This window comes from Hoplias malabaricus, chromosome 14 (assembly GCF_029633855.1).
Source record: "Hoplias malabaricus isolate fHopMal1 chromosome 14, fHopMal1.hap1, whole genome shotgun sequence".
Classification (NCBI taxonomy): Eukaryota; Metazoa; Chordata; class Actinopteri; order Characiformes; family Erythrinidae; genus Hoplias; species Hoplias malabaricus.
This window is the reverse complement of record NC_089813.1, coordinates 11,079,656-11,103,932: the sequence shown is the minus strand read 5'-3', so window position 1 is coordinate 11,103,932 and position 24,277 is coordinate 11,079,656. Positions and strand designations below refer to the sequence as shown.

The 24,277-nt window shown below is 39.6% G+C and overlaps 1 protein-coding gene across 6 annotated transcripts; it reads right to left on the bottom strand.

Moving 5' to 3' along the window:
• Positions 1–7: 7 nt before the first annotated feature.
• dpp9 (dipeptidyl-peptidase 9) lies at positions 8–20,982 on the bottom strand. 6 transcript variants are annotated; one of them, XM_066644855.1, is made up of 21 exons: positions 20,793–20,982; positions 16,076–16,166; positions 15,751–15,989; positions 14,846–14,958; positions 14,534–14,707; positions 14,183–14,354; positions 13,870–13,980; positions 12,651–12,779; positions 11,838–11,899; positions 10,523–10,623; positions 10,211–10,388; positions 9,327–9,486; positions 9,159–9,238; positions 8,824–8,976; positions 7,790–7,925; positions 6,851–6,996; positions 6,517–6,663; positions 5,446–5,598; positions 4,113–4,255; positions 3,648–3,759; positions 8–2,168 (listed from the first exon to the last, which is right to left on the bottom strand). In XM_066644855.1, the coding sequence occupies exons 2-21, from the start codon at positions 16,129–16,131 to the stop codon at positions 2,076–2,078; spliced, it is 2,658 nt and encodes an 885-aa protein (XP_066500952.1). In that variant the 5' UTR covers positions 16,132–16,166; positions 20,793–20,982; the 3' UTR covers positions 8–2,075. The 6 variants fall into 6 exon arrangements, with proteins under 6 accessions (XP_066500952.1, XP_066500956.1, XP_066500954.1 ...); XM_066644859.1 differs by having other exon boundaries at positions 14,183–14,351; XM_066644857.1 differs by lacking the exon at positions 20,793–20,982 and adding an exon at positions 20,587–20,758.
• Between the last annotated feature and the right edge of the window lie 3,295 nt (positions 20,983–24,277).

The window sequence follows — 24,277 nt, the reverse complement described above, 5'->3', positions numbered from 1 at the left end:
CAAATAATCAGCTCAATCACAAGCCCTTTACTGAGCAGGAGAGAGAGAGAGAGACAGGGGGTGTGTTTCGACACTAGGAAAGTAATGAAGTGTCCAGAAACAGAAGAACACTGTGCTAATGCTACAATCTCTTCCCACACAAAAACCACAGGCTGCAGGTACGTGTTGTTCTCCAGCATCTTTCAGATTGGCTGGAGTCTGCTGGTGGATGAGGTGTGTGTATACCAGTGTGACCACATCTTTTGGAAACTGCAAGGGTTATGCAAAATGGCTTCATCAGGTTCAACTGCAACAGACTGAAGAGGAACTGTAGATGGAACATTTTGATCTACCATCAAGGTTTTGCTTATTTGTGGCTAAGGTTGAGAGGTGAAGGAGAATTCCACTGATTTTCTTAAGAAAATAGTTTACAAAAAAGATCAGTAATTTATTATTGTTTGTGAATGTCTAGAAAACATTCATTCATTATCTGTAACCCTTATCCAGTTCAGTGTCGCGGTGGGTCCAGATCCTACTTGGAATCATTGGACGCAAGGCGGGAATACACCCTGGAGGGGGCACCAGTCCTTCACAGGGCAACACACACACACACATTCACTCACACCTACGGACATTTTTGAGTTGCCAATCCACCTACCAACGTGTGTTTTTGGACTGTGGGAGGAAACCCACACAGACACAGAGAGAACACACCAAACTCCTCAGTCACCCGGAGTTATACTTGAACCCACAACCTCCAGGTCCCTGGATCTGTGACTGCAACACTAACCTGCTGCGCCACCGTTCCACACTTCTAGAAAACATACGTAGATTTCATGTTTAATATTGATTGATGATGATAATGCACTGGTCAATCTGACAACAGCTTCGACACCTCGGGTCAAGTGGTCTTACTCTCTCCTGCTGGGTAATATTACTGTCCTTCCCCCGACTTCATTCAGCACAACACTAGCCTCCGTGAAATTTGAGTTCTCTAGTTTTGAGCCGTTTGGTGATTCATCTTTCAGACACGTCCAGTTCCTATGAACTTTAGTCTTGGTGTTTTTTTTTCTCTAAGGGAAAGTTTCACATCAAACACAGTGTGTAGTTTAATTTAATTCAATTATACAGACATTTTGAAAAACCAGTGGAATTTCCCTCTTACTCCCACTACAAAACATAACACTATTATTGCAGGTTGGGTACGAGATTGGTGAATTAGCCACCTGTTTTGATAAAACACCACCGAAACACAGTCATTTAATGAGCTTCTACATATCACACCACTTATAAAAAGAATTGAAATTCATAAAAAATATGTTCCTTTAATAATACACACTTAAAATATGAATTGCAGGTAGTAGTGTGAGGTGTCTTTATGCAAGAACCGCGCCGTGCGGCCGACGGGTCGATGTTATCCAGGTTGCACGTGAGCACAACTGTACTTGCAAAATAGAAAAAGCTTGCGTTAAGTTAAAATGATCTGTTAACCAGAGGGAGATGAGCATTTTCTGCACGTCAAGGAAGTGAGGGGTGGGGGGCGAAGGAGTCGATATCCGTCTGATAAGCCACTAGCAGAAAATTAAAATAATAATAATAATAAAGACATTTTGGCAACGTCGTCAGTGTTCCAATGGGAATGAGGAGGGGGTGGGCTTGAGAGGATAAGAATAAGATAATACCTAAGATGTGGCACAACATAAAAAGATCCAAAAAGACAGATCTGTGTAGAAGTCCATGAGCTACAAGGTTCCTTTTTTTGTCGAAGAAGTGTGTGTCACATTGCACCTCGCCTCTCAGGTGTGTCCTTTAACCCAAACCTGTTAAAAATCTGCTCACATGCTCAACATTGAATGTTTTTGGGACAAGACTGTTCCTGGCTGGCTGCGAAGGCTTTTTTTTTTCTTTTTTTTTTCCCCCAGAAGGTTGAGTGAAAGGCAAGAGAGAGGGCATATGAAAGAGAGAGAGAGACAGAGACAGACAGAGAGACCACCCTGAGCTCTTTATGTCATGGATGCTCATAGGCGGTGGTTTGTGATTGGTTGAGGGGTGGGTGGCCGGAGGTTGGTGACTGTCCCAATAAAGCGCAGCCCTCATCAGAGATACTGCTGGAGGAAATATAGCAGCATGATCTCGTAGTGCTCGCCGGACTCAGGGCAGCGGATACTGTGCCTCTCGTTGGGGTAGATCTGAGGAGAGAGGAACAAGCTTTGTGTCAGCAGCATGAAACTCAATCCACCCACGTGACCATGATTTAAATAATATAAAGCTAATTTGGCTGCAGATGAGTGTAGAAAATGATAATATTTATAGCGGTATTATCATATTACCTAATGTCCTGCATTATTATGACAGGTATCCATCAAGTGGATCAGTTCTCTGGGGTCTCAAAGAAAAGTCTGTGACGTACTTTTGTCAAAATAACACAAGGTTGAAGCCCCCAGCCACATTCTCCACTAAACAGCTCAGTTCACAACGACCGGTTTCAGTGCCTGTTCCTTTAAATAATAAGCCACTGCTGACCCTCAAGTGTGCGGCAACGAGAAGCATTTCAAGGGACAGGCACTGAAGCCAACCATTTTGTATACTGAATGCAGTGTAACCTTGTCTTAGCCAGTCCAGCACTGTGATTGGAGATACAGTGATCACTCGTTTTTCGCGAGGGATGCGTTCCAAGACCACCCACGAAAAAAGAATTTCCGCGAAGTAGAGGAAAGACTTTTTTTTTTATGTATTTAACGAGTATTCCCAGTAAACAAGGAACGTCCCTGGACGTTCAAAATAGGTCTAAAAGTAGTCTGTCCGTCAAGGACATATTTTAAACGTCAATGGACGTCCAAATTCCATCTCAAGTTATTTATGAAGTGGTGACCAATCGATAACGTCAGTGGACGTCCAAAACGCGTTTTACACAAGTAATTTATTTCGGGACGAATTAATAACGTCAACGGGTGTCCAAAATACGTCTAATAGTCGTCTTTTCAATGTCTGTGTTTGGACTTTTCAACTTTCATTTTCAACCTTAAGAGAACGTTGATTAGACGGCATTCATTACATTATTTCAACGTTGACTGGGTTTGGACTTTTAAAACCCTCCCTGTGCTGTTAACAACCCACCCTTTGCATTAAACAGTCATTCTATAATGTTTTTCAGCTGGAACTTCATGTGATATCCTACCAGTTTCTTTAATAGAGTCATTCCTAAGCTGTGATTTAGCGTCAGTAAATTTCACTCGGATGTGGACGTGAGCAATACATGTACTGTACGTAAGAAATACCTGTAAATAATATATTTTGTCACCTACAGGCCTCGTCTAATACATGTAAAAAATAAAAAAGCCCCCTTGAAAAAAACCGTAAAAGATGAACCACGAAGTAGCGAGGGATCACTGTAATTCTAAACTGGCTCTTATTTGATGTCAGAAGTGAAGCAAAATCAGCACTTTGATTACCCAATGAGCACAAGCCCTGAAAATGTGATCTTTCCATAATATTTCCACTTTAAACTTGATCTACACTTTAGGAAACACAAAGCTTTTAAATGTTAAGAAACAAAAAAAAACAAAACACACTGGACACAAAGTAAATTAAACACAGCCACCATTTACCTTTTCCCTGATAAAATATACTGCAATACAAAGTACACAAAATAAGGAGAGTGTTCAAACCTGTAGCTGATAGGGCTTCCCTGCACGGATAAGCTGAGACACCAGAAAGTTGGTGTGGAAAAAGTGCACATTCTCATCAAGGAACCCATGTAAGATTAGTAATCGGTTTGGCCTGTGACAAGACAGAAAAAAAACATTAAATATTGTGGTAATATAATGACATAACACTTCATTAAAAAAATAAATAAATAAATAAATAAATAAAAAGGGGGGGGTTGGGCGCAAATGTAGGTTGGCAGGTGTTAGCAGTCCAGTACTCATAATAAATACATTATTTATTTGTTTAAGAACATTTAATGATTGTATTTATAATGATAAAAACTTTTTAGAACATAGTAAACGTGTTTTGATTGGTGCCTTGACTTTTATTTTTGAAACAGGCAGCTGAAGCTGGTACAGAAGAACAACCGGACCTGATAGGGCTTTTATTTGAGAATTAAGTATCACTTAACACTCAGAACTTACTCATTTGGAAGCTTGTCCACATGCAAGGCCACAGAACCTGCTTCATAGCCCAGCAGGTTGTTTTCAGGCACGTCCATGTAGCGCTCGGTGTAGCCAGTGTCATACGCCATCCACACTGTTACGGGAGCTCCGGCGATGGCCACCTGAACAAATCAAAATTGCTAACATGAATTTCATGTTACTTGGCCTCTTTTATAAAATTCGGAGGATGATTACTCACACTTTGCTATCTGCCCGGTCTGCTCAAAAACAGTCTAATGTGTTTACGAAGCCCTGGAGTCAGTAAATGACATTTAAAAAAAAAAAAAAAAGTGTCTCGGCCCAGTATGCTAGGCTTCATCTGTCTCTGCTCATGATGAAAAACAGGCATCTGGAGTTTTTTAGACAACGAAGAGACCTCCAAACATTGAAAAGCACTAAGGGAGATGAGGATATTTCTCTATTCCTGCTCCATAGGTAGGTAACTTTGGCCTATATTTTACTGTTTCACATTAAGGTGGAAATGTCTCCAAATTCAGGGGACCTCTAACAGCATGAACGACTGAAGGTGCTAGAAAACTAAACATCAAGTTACAAATGAGTTTCTGCGGTAATTCAAGTTAAATTCAGTGTCAAACATATCATTCCAACTTAAAGGAGCTTCTGAATGTAAACAAACTAGAGAGAACTGTAGTTCCCCACAATCGTAGACATTTCCTTTAAATTACCATTATAAATTTCATTCACATTTAGGTATTGTGACTTCAATCCGACGACCCTGGTAGCAAACAATTTATCTGAATTGATAATGATTTTCTCATTGCTAAATGAAATCAGTAAATCCTTAAATATTTCTTAAAAATTTCCTAAAATGTTGTTGGAGAATTCCTACACCTTTACAATAATTACTGCCCCTCTATGCAGGTAATTAATTTATCATCTTTGGCAAAATAATCACAACTGGTGGGAAATTTCATTCTCTATGAGTGAATATAGAAATATGTTGCAGTTACACATTTCAGAGAAATGTTAATCTAGTTCATCATGCATCCTACAAGCAAATAAAACACTCTAAGTGCAGTCATTTAAAAAAAACGCCTTTTGCAACCTACTCAATCAAGTGATGCTCAACTAAGAAGGACTTTAGAGATGTCCCCTTCTGTGAAAGTAGACTATCCCTGATGTTTAATGATGCCATGGTGGTCTTAAACTTTATATTTGAGATGGCTAAAATGCCAAAGAGGCAATCTGAATTAAAGGAGAAATGAAAAATGATTTACATTAGCTTGACTTCTTTATGTCTGCTGTAGTAGTAGAAGTGTTAGAATAATCCAGGGAGACAACTGAACCTCACCTTGAACACATTAGGCCGGTGAATGAGGCCCATGAGGGAGAGGAATCCTCCGTAAGACCAGCCATGAATGGCCACACGACTTAAGTCTATAAACTTGTACTTGTCAGCCACATACTGGAGACCCTCCACTTGGTCCTCGATCTCCACCTGGCCCTGAGTACAGAGATCACACCACAAACCACAGTTAGAGAGAGGATACAACCCTGTTTCTTATTGCTGTGTGTTGTATCAATCTTTGAGAATCTTTCTCTTGCATTTTTCCAAGCCAATTCCTCCCACTAGCTAGGACTCGACCTCAATCTCAAATTGCTATCAAACTGGTGGTGATGGTGAAGGGCAACAGAGTCTTCCTATTAGATTCCTATAAGATTTGTGATACCATCTTTTCACATTATGCTTTTTACACATTTTCTGCTGCACTCAAACAGTTCAAAATGCTTGGAGGAGAAAACCAACTGCACAATTCTGTTATTTAAGCTAACAGCTAAATATTGGCCCCATTAGCTAACACTGACTGTGGAAGGGACGTCCGAAAGACACCCAGAAAGAGCAAGGCCAGTAAACCACGCTTGGAACCCTGGCTCCAACTCAAACTCCTGAAGTGTTGGAAGAGTTTAAAGGTGATGTTCATGAGTTTAATAATAATAATAAAAAAATCATTATATATAATTATGAGGATGTTTCCTCATCATTTGCTGCTCTCCAGTCTGTTTTTATACTCAAAACAGATTGAACATGTTTATGAAGTCCCAGTGTCAAATAAATGGCTATTTAAAAAATAAATAAATAAATAAATAAAAATGCTAGGCTTTCTCTCTCGGCTTATGACAGTGTAAAAGTTTCTTTGGCATAAAAACAAAAACGAAAGAGTGAATAAAAACTAGTCAGTCAAATGACAAAGTCATTTTCTCCCCCTCAAACATACTGTTCCACCTTAAAAGATGCGGAACTTGTGAACGTAAACAAACCAAGGAACAGCATTTCCCTCAAAATCGTAGATGTCACCTGCAATTAAAATTCTTTCGTTTTAGCCATGCATCCATTTTGATTTGAACAAATAATTTGACATACCATTTTGTTTTTAAGAGCCCCTTCAAATTTCAGACCCCTCTGACATGAGCCCCTTCCATCGATGACGACCACTGCATAACCTAGAGATGCTAGTGTATTGAGACGCAAATACTTCACTCCTTTGTAAGAGTTGTTCACTAACTGCACCTGTGTACAACAAACATGGCAAAACATGTCCGCTTAGAACTAACATCAAATAAAAAACTGTTTAGTGTTTACGTTTAAATGGTTATCAATAGCTGAGAAGATAATGTGCATCAAACCAGTTCCATGTCTAGTCTATGGATATTTGAAAGCAGTAATGTATTACTAATTCTATTTAGTACAAACCAACCTGGGGACCACCATACACGAAGAGGATTGCTGGGTGTTTCTTGCCAGGCTTTAAGTTGTGAGGTTTGTACAACATTCCGTACAAGTCGAAGCCAGATTTTGCAGGGAAACTAAATATCTCTGGGGGGACATAATCTGCTGGGCAACCTGAAAGAACAAACAAACAAACAAATAAAAAGATAGATAATATTAGCAAATACACAAATCAGAGACGACTATCAGGACGGTGGTAACAGTGAATGAGCATTGAGTTTTGACTAATCAGCACCTACGATTAATATTTAAACATATGTAATGTGTAGTTTTATACGTTGCAGTGTGAAAACAAACTAATTTTCATATGCTGCGTTCATTTCTTACATCACCCCCCCAAGAACTCCCACACCCCATAAACATTTTTTCAGTACAGGAGGTCCTCGGGTTACGTCAGTCCCGAGTTACGATGTTTCGTGGTTACGACACACCATTTACTGTATAAAGCCTTGTTTCGACTTAAGTGGTTTTGCGTCGTAAACGTAACACGAACTTCGTGTTCGGTGTGGGCGGCGGAAGAATACGTGGTTACGCGGCTCGAGACCCAGTCACATTATGTATTATGTACAGTATGTACGTATGTTCAGATTTACACCGAAAATCAGTTTACGACGCGACGTAGGAACGGATCAACGTCGCAAGTCGAGGACCCCTTGTACTTTTTTTTTTTTTTTTCAGGTGAATACCTACACCTCTACACTGGACGTAGAAATGAACAAAGTTTAAAAAAATAATAATAATAAATAAAAAAGACCATGTCCCTCGTCCCATGGGCGACAAATGGGAAATGGGTCTTCCCCTTATACCAAATCCCACTTCAACCCTGGGCTATGAGGGAGTAGTTCTGCTTAAATCTAGATGCAACAGTTCTCAGTGTCTCTATATACTGAAAGTGACATTCGTTTACCTGCTGCCTCCATCATGCTAGCCCAGAACTCAGGTTCTTTGTGCAATGGGTCGCTGTCAGAACCAACCAGCTTGTAGACGTGAACGCAGGGAGGAGTGCTCACATTGCTATAGTGGCTGATGAACATATCAAAGTTCTGTAATACAAAAAGAGAGCAGGTCGAGATATAAAATGATGTGTATTTGGAAACAAAGGTTGATTCTGAAGGACGATTAAACAAAAGACAGAGGGAAGTGAAGTTAAGGTGCATTGTTACAAAACTGGCTTCAGAATATCGCGCAAGCTACACAAACTACCTGAATTAGCTTTTAGATGCTATACATCACATGGTGTTCAGTACTTGTAACCATGACTGAAGTATAGTACAACTACAGTGAAAGGAACTTTACTTTGTTTCATGTTTAAATGATCACCTTCCCCTACCTCAAACACAGTGCAATTGTTCAATACAAACATGGGGCTTTACAGTCTGCCCAACTACACCACCACTATTATTGTTTATAGGTACGAAACTTACCATTCTGTGCAAAAGGCTTAGGCCCCTTAGGCCACTATAATTATTTAAAATAATATATCGTTCTATAACTGTGGTGCTTTATTAACTGAAACTGGTAAAGGAAAGGGTTAAACCAACACATTCACGCAGAACTCTCTACACGATTTTTTATAATCTGATGCCCAAAACACTTGCACATCCATTTTGATTAATAACAGTACGCCAGACAGTGTCAGAGACCATATGGACTATCTGGGAAATCTCAAAATAACCTGAGTGCTTAATGATTTAGGCGTGTAATTTGCATAATGCCACATGGAGACACCTTCAGCCCAATAATAAAGAAGTGAACTTCAGACAAAAGCTTGTCTTAGCTGATCTACAACAGTGTGTGCTGTTGGGGGAAATCTGGATAAATCTAATCCTTTGTTAAAGTATCACTTTAAACCTCTGCCAATTTCCAAGTCTCTGAAGCACTGACCGCAAACACTAAACAAAGCCCTCTCCAACTGGACAAGGCCTGCCGAAGCACACATACCTGGCTAACAGAGCAGCTGTGAGAAAAGCCTGGCTTGGTCAGTCGGACAATGTCTCCTGGATTCTCGTAGCTCACTGCGTATAAGTGATGCTCCAGGGGTGTGTCTTTTGTGCCCTGGAAATACACCAGCTTTGTTTCTTCATTTACCCAGATCTGCAAAGCCAAACAAAGACACGAAATTAACAGGACAGTTTGCTAAGAAAGTGTTAATATTTGGAAATTAACTCACTAACTGAACATTGAAAGACAAACAACTGACCACTTTTGCCAGTGCAGTCGGTTTAACACAAAAGACAAAAACTAGTAATGCTCCCACCTCAAACTGGGCAACTGACCTTAGACCCATGTCTAGCTAACACCTCCCACTCTCCACTGGTTAAAGTCACCTCCTCCTTTACCGGACACTTGAAATCATCTGTGGAAATACAAAGAAGCCTGTACTACATGTAACTTGAAACACAAATCCCATCAGAAACATGCACCAACGTCATCTAATATCTTACCCTCAGTGGGAGTGTAGCCTCTAGTCCACTGATGGCAACCTGGCTGTAGAAGGCTTGTGATTTTGTACAAATGGCAGAAGCCTGTTTTTGATTCATTCACCCACAGGAAGGTGATCTCGTCGTTATTCGTTTGAACGAAGGGGTAGAATATGTCGTGGACCTGTTGCAAAAAAAATAGTCAATATTAATTTCACATGAAATAGGCCCACTTGTGTTGTGCTGGTTTAACTGGATCAGACACAGCAGTGCTACTCGAGTCATTAAAGCCTTCATTGCCACTGCTGGACTGAGAATAGTCCACCAATAAAAATGGCTGGATAGCCAACAATGACCTGTGTTCACTGATGAAACTAACAAAACTGTGCAGCAACAAATCTACAGAGCCATTTAATCAGCAAATACAAAGTGCTCCTGTATGGTCAGTGGAGCGAGTACAGCTACAAGGGAGGTTTCTAATCCAGTGATCATTCAATGTCATGAGACCATGGCGGGAGGGGGGGTTGCGAGGAGACTCTTGGGCTTAATATGGGGGCTGGGGGGGGTATTTATTTAGTGGGGAGCAAAAATGATAGATTTCTGAAAGCCTGTTATATAATCTCTTGTGAAATTCAGCTCAAAGTAGGGGATGACAGGGTGACAAAACCCTCCCGTAACTAAGAATTTTAAAATAAATATTTCCTCTGGCAAATGAGTTACAATAGCTGGCTTGTTTTGCTTCATTTAAACTCAAGACACTTAAAGAAAAAAAAAGCGCACAAACAAGAAGACCTTTTGGAGACACATCTTATGTGATCACAGCTGGCCCATTAATATGAGTTCCATAAATACACAACCAGCACAAACTTCAAACTTAAAGCATCGCTGAACAGGCCAAGTGTCCTTACATTGATCCAGATGTCCGTCACCTCCTCGTAGATGACATAGGGCTGCACTCCCTCAGGCATGGCTGCCACATGCTCCTCCCACTGAGGGTCTTCTATGCCCACCCGAAGAAACAGGGCAGAAGGAAGGAGAACCAGCTGCAGCTTCTGCTGACTGCGGTCCAGTAACACCGCCCATGCACTGGTTAGAGAGAAAGAAATTCCATTCCAATTTCTTCATGAAATATCTCCAATTAACTGATTACAGAGCTGGTCCATTTTATGACATGATAATAGCCCCATGACAGAGTATGGTGACTTGTGCTGCAAACATACTATTTGCCGTCTTTTGTCCAGCCAGCTCGGGCAATGTACTCAACCCCAGGGAACAGTGTCTTGAAAGGCAGAACAAGCTCCTTGGTGTTTGTGCTTATAACCTGTACATCAGAAATAAAGAACCGGTTTAAGTGACGTTAATTCAATAATAAAGACGAATTTCTCAGACATGGTCTTCCAAGAAGGTACTTAGGCCTTTCTCGATTATATATTTTCTCAGAAATGATTGTTACATGTAAACATGCAACTAAGAATCCTCAGATTCCTCAAACAGAGAACAGAACTGTATGATTGGCTAAAGTACTAGTGACTTTCATTCTTCTGTAAAAAACTAGAGCTGGACGATACGGCCAAAATTTTTTATCACAAAACACGTCTTAATTTTGGTTGATACAATATAATTCCGTTATCGATATGAAAATATAAAAGCCTCCAAGAACAAACAAGAAAAATGATATCACTTAAATATTGAAACTTAAACCTACTGGCTTAGTCAATGTTAACATTTTTAACTAATGACAGTGCCCCGACAGATGTAAATAATGTACAGTGGAACCTCTACCTACGAACTTGATCCGTTCCGTGACCCGGTTCGTAAGTGGAAAAGTTCGTTTCTCGAGTCATTTTTTCTCATTTAAAATAATGGAAAAGCAATTAATGCGTTCCAGCCCCCACCCCGAAAGTCACCCTTTTTGCACTGATATATGTTTACAACACTCTCAAATTAGTAAAAAAAAATACATGTAGCGTTACTAAAAATAAAAAAAAATACAGTGGTAACAGTAATAAAATGGAATAAAAAAAAAGTTTTAAGTGGTTACACATCGCTACCTTGAAGACGTGACGACTGGCTGGAGGAGTAACACAGGCACTGGCTGTATGACGGGAGGTGGGGGGGTGAATGTGGGGAGACGAAGCGTAGATACGACTTAATTTAGCACGAATTTCGATGTCTGCTATTTACACTAATGCTAAATTGCTAAAGCTACAATTTGCTAATCTTAAAAGCTCACTCAAGTCTGGGAGCGCTGGGAGACTCGCCTATTGGGGTCAGTGGTCATTTCCAGCCGCTGGCTTGGCGGAGGCTCGGGTTCGTTTCTACAGTCATGGTTCATTGGTGGAGGCAAAAAATATTCTAATGCCCGGTTCGTATCTTTGAAAGTTCGTTAGTATAGGTTCCACTGTATATTGAAATATTGAAAATGTGGTTAAAAATCATATCATTGTTTTTATAACATTTTATATTGCGATATATGCTGATATTGATGTATTGTGCAGCCCTTATAAAACAGGGGCCACAGGGCAAAAGACTTACCTCGCAATTCTCGTTAGTTTGAATTTCAACCAGTTTCAGACTGATCTGAGGGTTTTTACTGCCTAAAAGCACAGAAGCATTCCAAAATCAATGCAATCAAGGCTGGTGATGGGGAAACATCATTCATTCATCATTTTGTAAATAAATCAATTTCAATAATAAAACAAAAAGCCAAAATTAACTGGTCACATGCTATTTTGTGTGTGAATAGACATTGTGTGTGGGATGTGTTATTAGAATTGTCATGAGCTCTCCTCTTATGATCCATCATTCCTTCACAAACTACTTTCACGCCGGTCTCACTGTGGTCAAGGCGTATTACAATATTATCAGTTTGCATCTTGTGGTCACACCTTGAGGTCACGTTGGTGTGTTTGTCTCTATACAGAAATCTTCAAGTAATCTCTGCTTACTTCCTGCAAGATTTTCTCAATCTTTGAAATACTCCTCAAAGTGTTGACAAACGTACTCACATATTTGCTCATTCATATTTAATAATACAAGGTTCCTCAAGGTCACTGTGTAATGCTTAGCATCCGCGATGATGTCCGTGTTCTCCATGACTAAATATAGTTTGGTTTATCCACTACGGTGGTCCTCTAGGTTGTTTGCTAGTGTAACAATGTACCAGATATGTACAAAGCAAAGACTGTCTCCCAATACATGCACCTCAGGTATTGTATTTCATGTGATTATACTCAGACAAAGCTTTAAATATCAGCCTAGGCCTATAAAAAGACACCACGTTACAGAGAAAACTTTAGGCAGAATTTGGGTTCATTTGTCATGCTTGAGAATGGATGTTAATGTTACCAGTGCGGGGGTATCTGTATACATCTGCCTTTCGCTCCTCCAGGGCTGGGGAAGGGACGTGAATAATCTCTACTTCCGACTCATCCACTTCTTCATACAGCAGCTGAAGGGTCTTGCCTCCTTCTGCATCTGAATTACAAAAGAAGGGTATAATGAGAAGCTCTTAGGCCTGTGGGGAAAATGGCATTGAATTACTCTTTATAGAAGCAATGTCTCGGGTCACGAGAAATGGGACAAAGTTGAGCTACTTGTAAAAATCAAACTTCCAAGGCCAGCTTTTGATAGGCAGTAATAAAGTGGAAGAATTTCCAGGCAGAAAAATGGGACCCAATACTGTACCCAAGTTAAACTCATACCTTCACTTAATAAATAAAGACCACACAGATAGTACTTTTAGAATTAGGGCTAGAGCCATTTTAAATGCACAGAAATTGAGCAAATCCATCATTGTTAGTACAGCAGTGTAGATGATAACAATCCTTAGAAATGACCCATTCTCCTTGCAAGCAAAAAAAAAAGGTTTATTCAATATAAAATGAGTCCAACGCATGATTAGCAGCCAGGATTTTGGTCAAACTCTTAGCCCTACCACTCTGTTTTCCCTAGGGGTAGATGGGTCTTGATTCTCGTTGGGAAAGAGGGGTAGGGCTATATACCCCTTGAAGATTTTCCAGGGGCACATTTCAAAAGGGCTATGAATGCCTTGCGAATCATCTGTAAGATGGTGCTGCAAACGAACAAAATAGCAACAAACAGCATCTGCTAGTTCCACCTTAAATATTGCATTAGTGCCATACACTAGAATGTAATTCTTCACCATTTAAGGCGGAACTGGAAGATTCCAACAAAAAAATTTTTTGTGTGTTCTTATGATGCATCAGGCTCTTGAAGGGTTGTCCCATTTTGTAAGGGAAGGTTTTAACTGCTACAACTTGGAACTCCGATCCAAGGGGCAAGACAGCACTCAAAAACAAGGGGTAGGTGTAAAATTAAGAAATGGAATTTACCCTTTAAAACTGGACAGGTCTTAGTACAGGTTTTCATTCAGTGTTTCAGTGTTATTCATATATTAAACCACTTTGTTTGCACATTAGACACAAAGGGATACCAAGAAAATGCGGATCCATACAGGATATATTCGTTAAGACAAAGCCTAAATAATATACAAAACCTCACTTGGCTTCACTTGGTGTTTAAAACGGTCAGTTACCAAACAAACCTTCAGAAACAGTTGGACACCACCAGTAGCCTGTGAACCGATCAAACTCCTCCTGAATCACAAAGGTTGCCACACCGGCAGACTTTGGGTCATCTTTAACATTATTTAAGCCTGTGAGAAAAACAAAACAGAGCTTATATTAGACACAGCCATAATCCCATGCAGAGTGCTCATGTGTGAATACACTTCAATTCAAATCACTTTTGTTTCCATTAGAAACTCCATTTGCATGTCGCTCATGCTTATCACCTTTGGATGATATCATAAAGGAGTGCATGACAGCAGAGTGTGAGAGTCACGAGAAGCAGCTCACCTTTATGACAGAAGGTCAGCCTTCGCTCCTCTGCAGTTTCAATGTTCGTCACCCACAGGTCGTTGTTATTAATGAAGGCTATGAAGCTGGGGTCACCAGGACATATCTTAGGGTCCATGCGAATCCCTGAGCACTGAGTTTTAATCTCCACAGGCTTCATTGGGGCAGCCTGCTAAACAGTACATACATTTTCAGAGACATATAGACGGCAGCTAGAGATATTTTATGCAGTAATAACAAGGGCGTTAGCTGTTTTCTTTTATTTATAAATAATTATCTTTTTTTTTTTTGTTTGTTTGTTTTGAAGGGGGTTGAGCAGGGGAGTGAAAGAAGGAAATCATTTTGACTCACAATGAAACCATTATGCCCACCATCATGACAATAGAAAAGGCTGTTGCTAGCTTGGAAGAGGAAAAGGCCGCTCTGCGCATGATAGTCATAGGACGTGATGCCGAACACACCAAGGCGCTTCCTTTCACGAAGGAGCTCCTCCTCCCGAGAGTACACACCGTGATGAGGGGTCGCCTGAAGAAATCAATTTGCATAGGACATAAATGCTCAAGTTTGAATATGCAAACACCTTTTATTAACTGCTATAATATAATAATAATACAAATTAATTTACCATACACTCTAAATGAATCATTTAAAGAGGTAACTGACCTGAAAGTGATCTAGCATCTGTTTCCAGGACAAGACCAGAAGGGCTTCTTTCCTGATCTTCTTTGGAATTTCTGAGTACAATAAAGAGTTTTCCCTGCTCCCATAGGGCATACCTTGGACAAGAAAAAAAAAAAGCTGTGTTAAACAGTGTATTAAGACAGTGATGCAAAGACCGACCACGGTGTTTTCCTGCAGCTGAGTGATTTCTTCTATTGTGTCTTCACATGTACAGACTTCTCACTTTGTTTCTCTATTTTTGCATCTGGATTTAGCCTCTGAGTATTTCTTTTTTTCCCTCGTTTCCGCTTTGTAACACAAGTCCAAATCACTCACGTCTGTTTCTAGCCTTTGCTTACATCCATTAATCAGTTAAAACAGTTAATACTTGGGGATCGCATTCCCTCCCTGGAATGTAAGTGTGGGAACACTGTCCCCCGCCCCTTCCCTTACAGCCCTAACTACGGTGTATGCATTGGATGCATGCTTTTTTGTTTGTTTTTTAATAGACACAAACAAATTTCTTTAAAGCATATGAAAACTGTGAAACATTGGGTAATTTACACATTATGACTTTCGATTTTCAGTTATTAATTCATTCCTAGTACATTTTTCGAGGTCATCTGTGTCACGTACAACCAGTGGTGCGCGTGCCACTGAGCTAGAAAATATTAACACTAGAGAGTAGACTGAGACTATTAATAACTCTGACTTTCATCAAAAAATAACACATCACTTATTACAACATCCCAGCAATAAAAAAAACTGATAAATCATCAAAATAAAAGAACAAACAAAGAAACAAAAAATCTCACAGCCAATAATGAGTAAAACTCAACACCTACTTAATGTTTGACTTAAACTGGAAGAAATGTAATTTAAACCCTGAAGGATGGGGGAAACATTACCAAGGTAGTACAGGCGGTGAGAATGAGGGCCTGAATCATCATGTTTCTGTACAAACTGGAAATCATGCGGTGCCTTGTTGATGATCATTCCGGAGTATTTCCGACTTCCATGGATGATTTCACGCAACCCATCCCAGGAGTGCTTCTCCACAAAGAACTGGGAGGGAACGTCTTCCATCTCTACCACCTCGGTGCTGTCTGAAAGATCATCTACTGCAGTCATCTTCACAGCTGCTAAACTGAGCACAGGGACAAAACCCTAGTAAATGGATGTAAAATCTCTATAACATTAATAAACAGGTTCTCTTTAAAGTCCCTGAGGTACCTTTTCCAACTTCCTTCAGTTTCGTCTTCAAGTTTCACCCTTTTTACTCTATACATTAACCGGCACACAAGCCTTCGCTAGATCTGGCAAGCTGCAGAGGGAAGAGAGGAGGAGAGATCTCAACAACTTAATCACGTTTCATTTATTGTCTAATTATATTATATAATTATACAAGAACATTCCATCTTCTGGTTGTTAATTGCACCGTTATTTTTAACCATTCAAATCAGAGCGCTTTACTGCACTCAATATTGCGTGATTTGTTCATATTTTGGATTTAGTGCAAATGTCACACACCAAGCTTAGTCTCTGGCCTTTCATTCCATCTTCTAGATGTTTATTAAATCAAGTGTTAGCGAATGTTTTATGCTTGTAATTCAATAAGAAACTACAAGCAAACAAGTCAGAATAAAACATACATGAAACTTCAGTCAAGACACATTCACTGGGATTCAACCCTCAATGACTCCAACACTTCAAAAAGCAGAACTCCTTTCAGACTTGACCTGCTCCAACGACCTAGCACAAATGCTTCATAGACATGGGGAATGTTCAGCTAAGAGTCTGAATGAAGAGGCCACAATAGGGGCCTTGAAATCAAATAAGTATGGCACAATGTAACTTTTCCTAACAGATAATAAGAATACTTTGTGAAGGTGAAGATTTAGAGATCTGAAATATCATCCCTACATTCACATACTATACATACACACAGTACAAATAACATGCTTAAAGTTTAGGAGATTTCAAGCTGAAGTCTATGTTTCTTTGACTAATTTATTAAAAATGTAGTTTTATTCACATTTGAGCTTTTCTAAACCTGTACTCTGCATTTTATATGCACTTCAGATCTGTTTGGATCATTTGTAAAATCGAATTAAAATAAAGTCACCACTCCAACTCACACGATACATACACAATGCCGTAATGTCTTTGTTGATATTCTTGTTCATGAAAAGGCCTTTAAGGAGGCTAAAGTGTCTAGTTATTTTAAATGCCACTGTGCTCATGAATTATACTTTCAAGGTTTTCATCTGCTGTGTCGGAGGCACTTCCCAGATGTGCAGTCAAGCTTGTGTTGCTATGCACCACATCACCAAGTAACCAACATTCACCAAAACACAGAGGGCTTCCAGTGTGTTCCAATGATGCCAACTCCTTTTCTGCAACTAATGAAAAACTGAAGCAGGCCAAAAACTACAAACAACAATGAAAAAACAGACTGAATCATGGCAGGAACTGACAGCGCCTATTAAATTGGCATAGTAATATTTATAATTCATCTGATTAAAATGTTTTGCTTAATGAAAAATTAATAAAAACAGAAATGTCTAAAAATTGCTTATAAATCACTAAGGGTTTTGAAAGGCTCATGCGTGAAAAAGTCAACTTCCTTTTTTAACTCGAGAGGCCTTGCACAAGTATTTTCTCTAGACGGCTAGAACCGATTTAAACTCACTATACTCTGCACTATAACAGCATTCATATAAGATTAAAACATCTTACGCTGTAGAGATTCTAAAATCTTTGACAGATGTGTGATCTCAAATGCACTTGTATCAGATTACACAAAGATTTTCTTGAGATGAACCCATAGGCCTAGGAAATGGTGACGTTCCGCTTGCATAATTCCAGACTGCTGCTGACTAGTTACTTTAAGGCGAGCATTATAACAACATTACTTGGAAAACCTTGGAACAAAACTTTTAACACTGCCAGAGGTAGAACACGGATTATCTTTGGTCACAAAGCCACTAAATCCACAGCGGTTGACCATGTTATATTTCACCCTCAAAGTCTCACAACTAACATTGCAAGATATGTTTTCTGCAATACGCATTTCCCCACAATATTACTTGAATAGCTAGATATTAAAAGAATTTCATCATTGTAGAATATGACTGGGCTAATTTGTAGGGAATTGCATCTAGTATATTTTGCTTTACTTTTATATCATGCTGCAAAAAAGTTTTGGCAAAATATATTTCTCTCAATTTGTCTTACTTCACTTTGCATGTCTTGATATATAACTACTGCACCTGCACCCATCATGACCATGGTACTGTTATAATACATTGTGCAGCTGTACTAACAACCTCATTTTAAATCATGATCAGACTTCATTCACGATTTCTGACTTCGGTCTGGAACAACGTTATCATGGGGATTAATGAAATCTTTGTCTGAAACTGGCATAAATTACTTCACTTCTTAAATATTGATGTTCAAAATCATTTAGAGTGACTGAATACTACACTTAGTTTACTTTAAGTGCAGCAGTAACATAATAATTTATACCACATTAACATTGACAGCTATGACATACCTTTATTACTTACTCAATGCATAATTAGTCTAATTCATTTACATTTAGCACGGTATATACAGGGTGCCCAAAAAGTAAGGAGACAGAAAAGAAAGGAAACTGCGATATAAAAGATGGTGATCCATTTTTAGGAACAAGCTGTGGGGCAAGGGGAACCACGGCCTAACAGGTTTTACTCTTCCCTTACATCTTGTTTCTAAAATTGGATCAGCATTTCTTTTCTGTCCCTTTACTTTTGGGACATTTGTAATTTGATAGCGCCCACGGCTGTCTTAATTAAACGATTTGACATACTTTGGTCAAAATACCACAAGGATCGAACGGCCAGATTGAGAGATTTTTTTTCGTTAAATGATAATGAGCCACCATTTTCTGCAAATCACTTGCCCTGCTTTAAGTAGCAGGGAACAGAAGCTTTCATTCATATTTAGCCATTTTTCCTTGTTTCTTTTTCTTCTCCATTCTAGATTTGACCTTGTTTTTACAAAGTATTCTTGCTTCTACACGCTTGTATTGTATTTTGTCTGTTTAAGCTCATCTATGTGCTCTCACAATCTCTGTACTGTGATTGGAGATGGACCAGGGCACTATACACTTCTAAAGTCTCTGCATTTCATTTCAGAACATTTTATGCCATATTTATTGACTTGGGCATCCCAAAAACTGACTAGGTTGTCTTAATTCATGGCATGTGTGTTTGTACATAGTCAAGATACTCAAAATCCTGTAAATTTGCACTGAATTATTTTCATATTTTACCCCTTTGTCATTTTGTGTGTCTCAAATTATTGTACTGCTTTTCAAGTATTGTGAAAATATCCAAGAACAATGAAATTTCTGCAGATCTGCCCATTACTGAGTAAACAATAATTATCCAATGGTATTTCAGCTATGCAGGTTACGGCAAATGCGCTGTTTACTTTTAAATGTGTCCTCAGGTGCGCCCATTTTTACAAATGGGACAAAAGTTAAACTGTACAGTAACTTATGTGTTAAATATATAAACCTTGTTTCGCGTGAAAGGTTGGAAAACCAGTATTTCAAGCAATGACGAGGAAGGGCAAGCTATGCTAAAACCAACTAACCCAGCGACTGGGTGTAACGTTACAGTTCGCTGTGTCAGGTCAACGACCGCTTTGTTTAAGGTCTTTCAAGTCAAACCGATTATCTGGCCCGGTCCCTTACGCGCTCAGAAAGCTAAACAGTTTAAATACTTCACAAAAATGACCCGGCTCATCAGCTAAGCTAGTCATAAAGCGGTACTTTTGACAACGAGCTGCAGTAGCCATATCGCTAACAAGCTACATAATGACAAACACTAGTACTGAGAGTCGATCTCAAAGAGTCGACTCTAAAGCTTTGAACTTAATTACAAAAACACATATATTCAGCTGTCACATTCCAGACAGGTGACACTACATCCTGATACAACTGACATATCAATAGTCTAGCTTGCGTCTAAAATTAATTTTAAAACCAGGAGGAATCTGTTGAACCGACTCCATATATTCTACTCAATCGGAATCAAAATCAGAATCGACTCTACCATTTTCTAAGAATCACTTTAGCTAGAGAAGACAAAAGCTAAACTGCTCATTCATCTAGATTTGGTGTGTGGTCCTACAGCAGCTTACCATATTTACTGCGAAAATAAGACCTAGCTATTAAAAATGCCTAGCTGTTATTTAAATCTTTAAATTAAAGTAACTGAACCTTAGCTAACGTTAGCTAAAACTGAGCTATGGTGGCTCTATATAGCTCTATTTCTGAAGGGACGTTGCGGTTGACGTTTACAGGGTTTTTTAACAAAAGATAATGACCGGTCACAAATATCTTCTAAATGTTTAGCGAAACATTCTGCGAGTACAAATATAAGCCAGCTTTTTATGGCTGGATGCCGTTACTGAAATAGCTGGAATACAGTAGTAAGTTTGCGGTTTAACGTTAGCCGAAGCCGTATTTTTTAAAGTAACCTAACGTCAGGCTTATCACCATTTTCAACTTAACAAAAAAATACGTGCCGATATCAATAAACCTCCGAATGTAGAGTTTTTGAAATGCTTTGGGGAATCACTGCTGTGGCTATTAAAGGAAATACCACTGCGGTTTGGCCAGTATCGTATTGTTAGAATGAGCCAGGAACACAAAGTCCAAGAAATATCATATGTGCTTTTAAAAGCAGCACCTGCCGTTCAGGATCGGACTTGAAGGGGACGGTGAGGACTGAAATGTAACGGTGCGTCGGTAAACTTGAATGATTGGAGCCGTGGTTCTGTTCTAATTCAGTCCTCTTTCCCGGTGTAGGAGCAGCGGAGCGGCCCGGCTTTCACACCGAGCCGAGAGCGCACCCTCTCCGCGCCAAGATTCGCCGCCCCGCGGCGCCGTACTTACGGTCACACTCTCACAGAGCTTCTCTCATCCGTTCAGCCGCGGGTCCTTTACGCGATTTTGTCGTTAAAATCGGTCTCCATAGCCCGGGAGCCACACAAAGCAAGAGTCAGCAGCTGCACACGAAAACAGGAACGGACTTCACCGACATGCTCGAGTCCGGGCGGAGGGCTTTACGACACCGCGCTTCCGCTCGACACTCCGACGTCACACGGCGTCAATGACGAGGTGCGAATGAACGACAATAGCTATGATTCATACTGGTGGTCTTTAGTCTGCCCCCCTTCTGCTGCAACATGGGTTTGGAACAGCCATATAACTATTAATATTCCACTCCAGTCATCAATTAAACCCCCAAAACCCACATCTTTTCATTAAAATGACATATTTAGAGGCTATTTCCAAGAACGCACCCCATAATGCCTTTAAAGTGGCTTAGATGTAACTGAACGCATTTGTCTTAATTAAAGGAACACTATGTAATATTTTTACTTTAAAATTACAGTTTCAAATATAATTCTGATGCTTTACTGACCGGTAATAATGAGAATAGAGACTTTGTCTTTGCTACTCTTGGCTCAGCACCACAGAAACTGCACTATGTACCCTTTTGCACTCTCCATTGATTTCAGTACAGTGGGCTACACCAGGAAGAGCCCCAGGAGCAAAAAAAAAAACACAAATCTTACCTTATGTTGCTTAGAGTGTAAAGTATAGGCACGTCTGTAAGTGTGCAATTAGTCCCAGCCTCTGTCTCCACCCACCCTTTTGGTTCCTAGTGCTTATGAATTAAGAAACCCCAGCTATATTCAAAATAGCTTCCTATTCTAGGGTGATCATGTTTTTAAAAAGAGAACACTGGTGTATGTCATGGTTAGGATGTTGTGGCGTGGGGTTTCAAGTAGGCCTAAGCTGAAAGTGTGTGTGTGTGTGTGTGTGAGAGAGAGAGAGAGAGAGAGGATAAAAGCGACTGAAATATACTAAAATAATGCAACTCTGTTAATGCACATTAATACATAAATATTTATCATTTTACCAGGACTAATAAATATACCCAATAGCCTGCAGTACTACTTCATCTGTCTTAAAAAAATAATAAACTTTACCATGTTTTTAGCTTTCCAGGCCAATTAAATGTCAGGGGTTGTGTTATTTGTACATTTCAATTTCTGCATTTTTAGACTGTGGTGGGAAATAGTTTGACCAATGGATGATGTAGATGCATGTACATGGTAAATACCACTGGTAAGAAGGCTGGACATAAACAGGGGACTTTAAAGCTCTACAAATCCACACTCTGTAACAAAACTTGACACAAAATCAAATCATATTCTGAGACATTTCACCCAAATTAAAAATACCAGCTAGACAAATATTTCACATTCCGATAATTGGACATGTCAGGGAAAAAGAGGACGTATGGTCACCCCAACCTGCTCATTATTCCCTATATTCCTCACTATATAGTGCACTGTGATATTGAACTGAATTCAGGAGGTTAGGGAATGATCTTGGACACTACCTCATGTAGGTTGTTAACACTGCAGTGTTTTTTGGGTGCCCTCTACCCTTCATGGTACACTGGTTGTACTCTACTTGTTGTGGTGCACTGTGGGATTGTTTTATTGCACTGAAAATTGTGCACTATATTTTTGGACACTACTACAAAATGGCGTTGACTGCTCATTTTTCTCAGGATATGTCTTCTAGCATGTAAAATAAAGTGCACAAACATGTTAACAATGTAAACTACTTCATTATCACTGAAATTGCTTACGTCAACAGGCTGGCCATTCGTGTGAATAAAGCTGTTTTGCACAGCACAGTGTTGTTTATTACTGTACATATTTTGAGGCTTATTTGGGATCATTCTGTCAGCAGTGAAGCTCAGACCTCTCAAATACCTTATTACAGTAAGGGTCACATCATGGACATCACTTTCAAGTTCAGTGTCTGGAGACAGTCAGCCATCTCATTAGAGGTATACTGTGCCCAAGTCCCACTATACCATGCCTGGGCACATCTCTCCAGGTGGGCCAGTGTTCACAACTAATTGGACTTTGGAGTTCAAACGTGTTCGGGGATAGTATGGATTGCCTAGTGTGAGTACTCACATACATATCAGCTACAGAGTGATGTGATGAGTTTGCTCGCCACTTCTACTCATCTCAGAGTTGGATGGAGTAATTCCACTGCTCTGAAGTCCAAACTATAGAGCTTTATTATGCTTGGGAACTGACATCAGGACACACTGCATTGTAGGATTGTTTGACCATATTGGAAGAGTTTGTCATTTGTTTACATGCCGTACAGGCACTGCGAGGACGTGGGCTGCGTCAAGCACAACTGATAGCATCTATGGACTGTAACATTGTGTACTGAAGTTACCAATTTATTACCACGATATACACAAATTAGCTACCACATAAAACATACTGGTTTGCATGGTGCATTTAAATGGGATTTCTAGTTGATGATGATTCAATGCCCATCGTTGTTAGCGCATATGTAGCAATAGTTGTATTTTGACTCAGAGACAGTAAAATATTGATATATATGTTAAAAATTAATCTGTGATTCAAGTACACCACATTGATTTTTCTCACAGGAAAAATGGTTAAGACGCCGACTCTGTAATATTAGAATGATAATGACTACAGGATGAAAAGATTATAGAGGACAGAGACCCAGGGGTCTACGGTGTTCTAAAAACTTAATTCCTTTCCATTCTACTCCAACTGAAGCTAAATATTCTACAAATCAAACACAAATCAATTACAGCCTAAACAGAATTTACTACAATCCAAACCCAATTCAACTACAACCTAAACCCAAACGTCTGAAATGCATTAATATCTTGTGTTCACACTCTCTGCAATGAAAGAAAAGTCGATGTAAGAAACACAACACCATTTAAAATGAGTATTATTATTAATTATTAATAATTATATTATTATGCACGGTGGTGCAGCAGGTAGTGTCACAGTCACACAGCTCCAGGGACCTGGAGGTTGTGGGTTCGATTCCCGCTCCTGTGAGGAGTTGGTGTGTTCTCCCTGTGTCCGCGTGGGTTTCCTCCCACAGTCCAAAAACACATGTTGGTAGGTGAATTGGTGACTCAAAAGTGTCCGTAGGTGTGAGCGAATGTGCGAGTATGTGTGTTGCCCTGTGAAGGACTGGCGCCTCCTCCAGGGTGTATTCCCGCCTTGCGCCCAATGATTCCAGGTAGGCTCTGGACCCATCACGACCCTGAACTGGATAAGGGTTACAGATAATGAATGATTTGAGGTTGTATTTTGTTTAGTTAGTCCTTAAATGGATATTGTGAATCTGAATAAATCAGGACACCCCCAGCCAGATGAGTACATTGTTGACACGTCTTGGCATAATTTGAGTGAGTTTGGGGTATATATCTGATTCCAAACTGTTCTTTCAATCACTGTACATAAAAAATATAGAGACTTGAAAACCAAATTGAAAACCCACAA

Excerpts from the sequence above, each read along its gene's own strand:
- dpp9 (XM_066644855.1), bottom strand. The coding sequence starts at position 16,131 with ATGTATAGAGTAAAAAGGGTGAAACTTGAAGACGAAACTGAAGGAAGT. Across the intron at positions 7,926-8,823 it reads ACAGCTGCTCTGTTAGCCAG|AACTTTGATATGTTCATCAG; the intron begins GTATGTGTGCTT and ends TTTGTATTACAG. Across the intron at positions 2,169-3,647 it reads GGAAGCCCTATCAGCTACAG|ATCTACCCCAACGAGAGGCA; the intron begins GTTTGAACACTC and ends CTCTCTCCTCAG.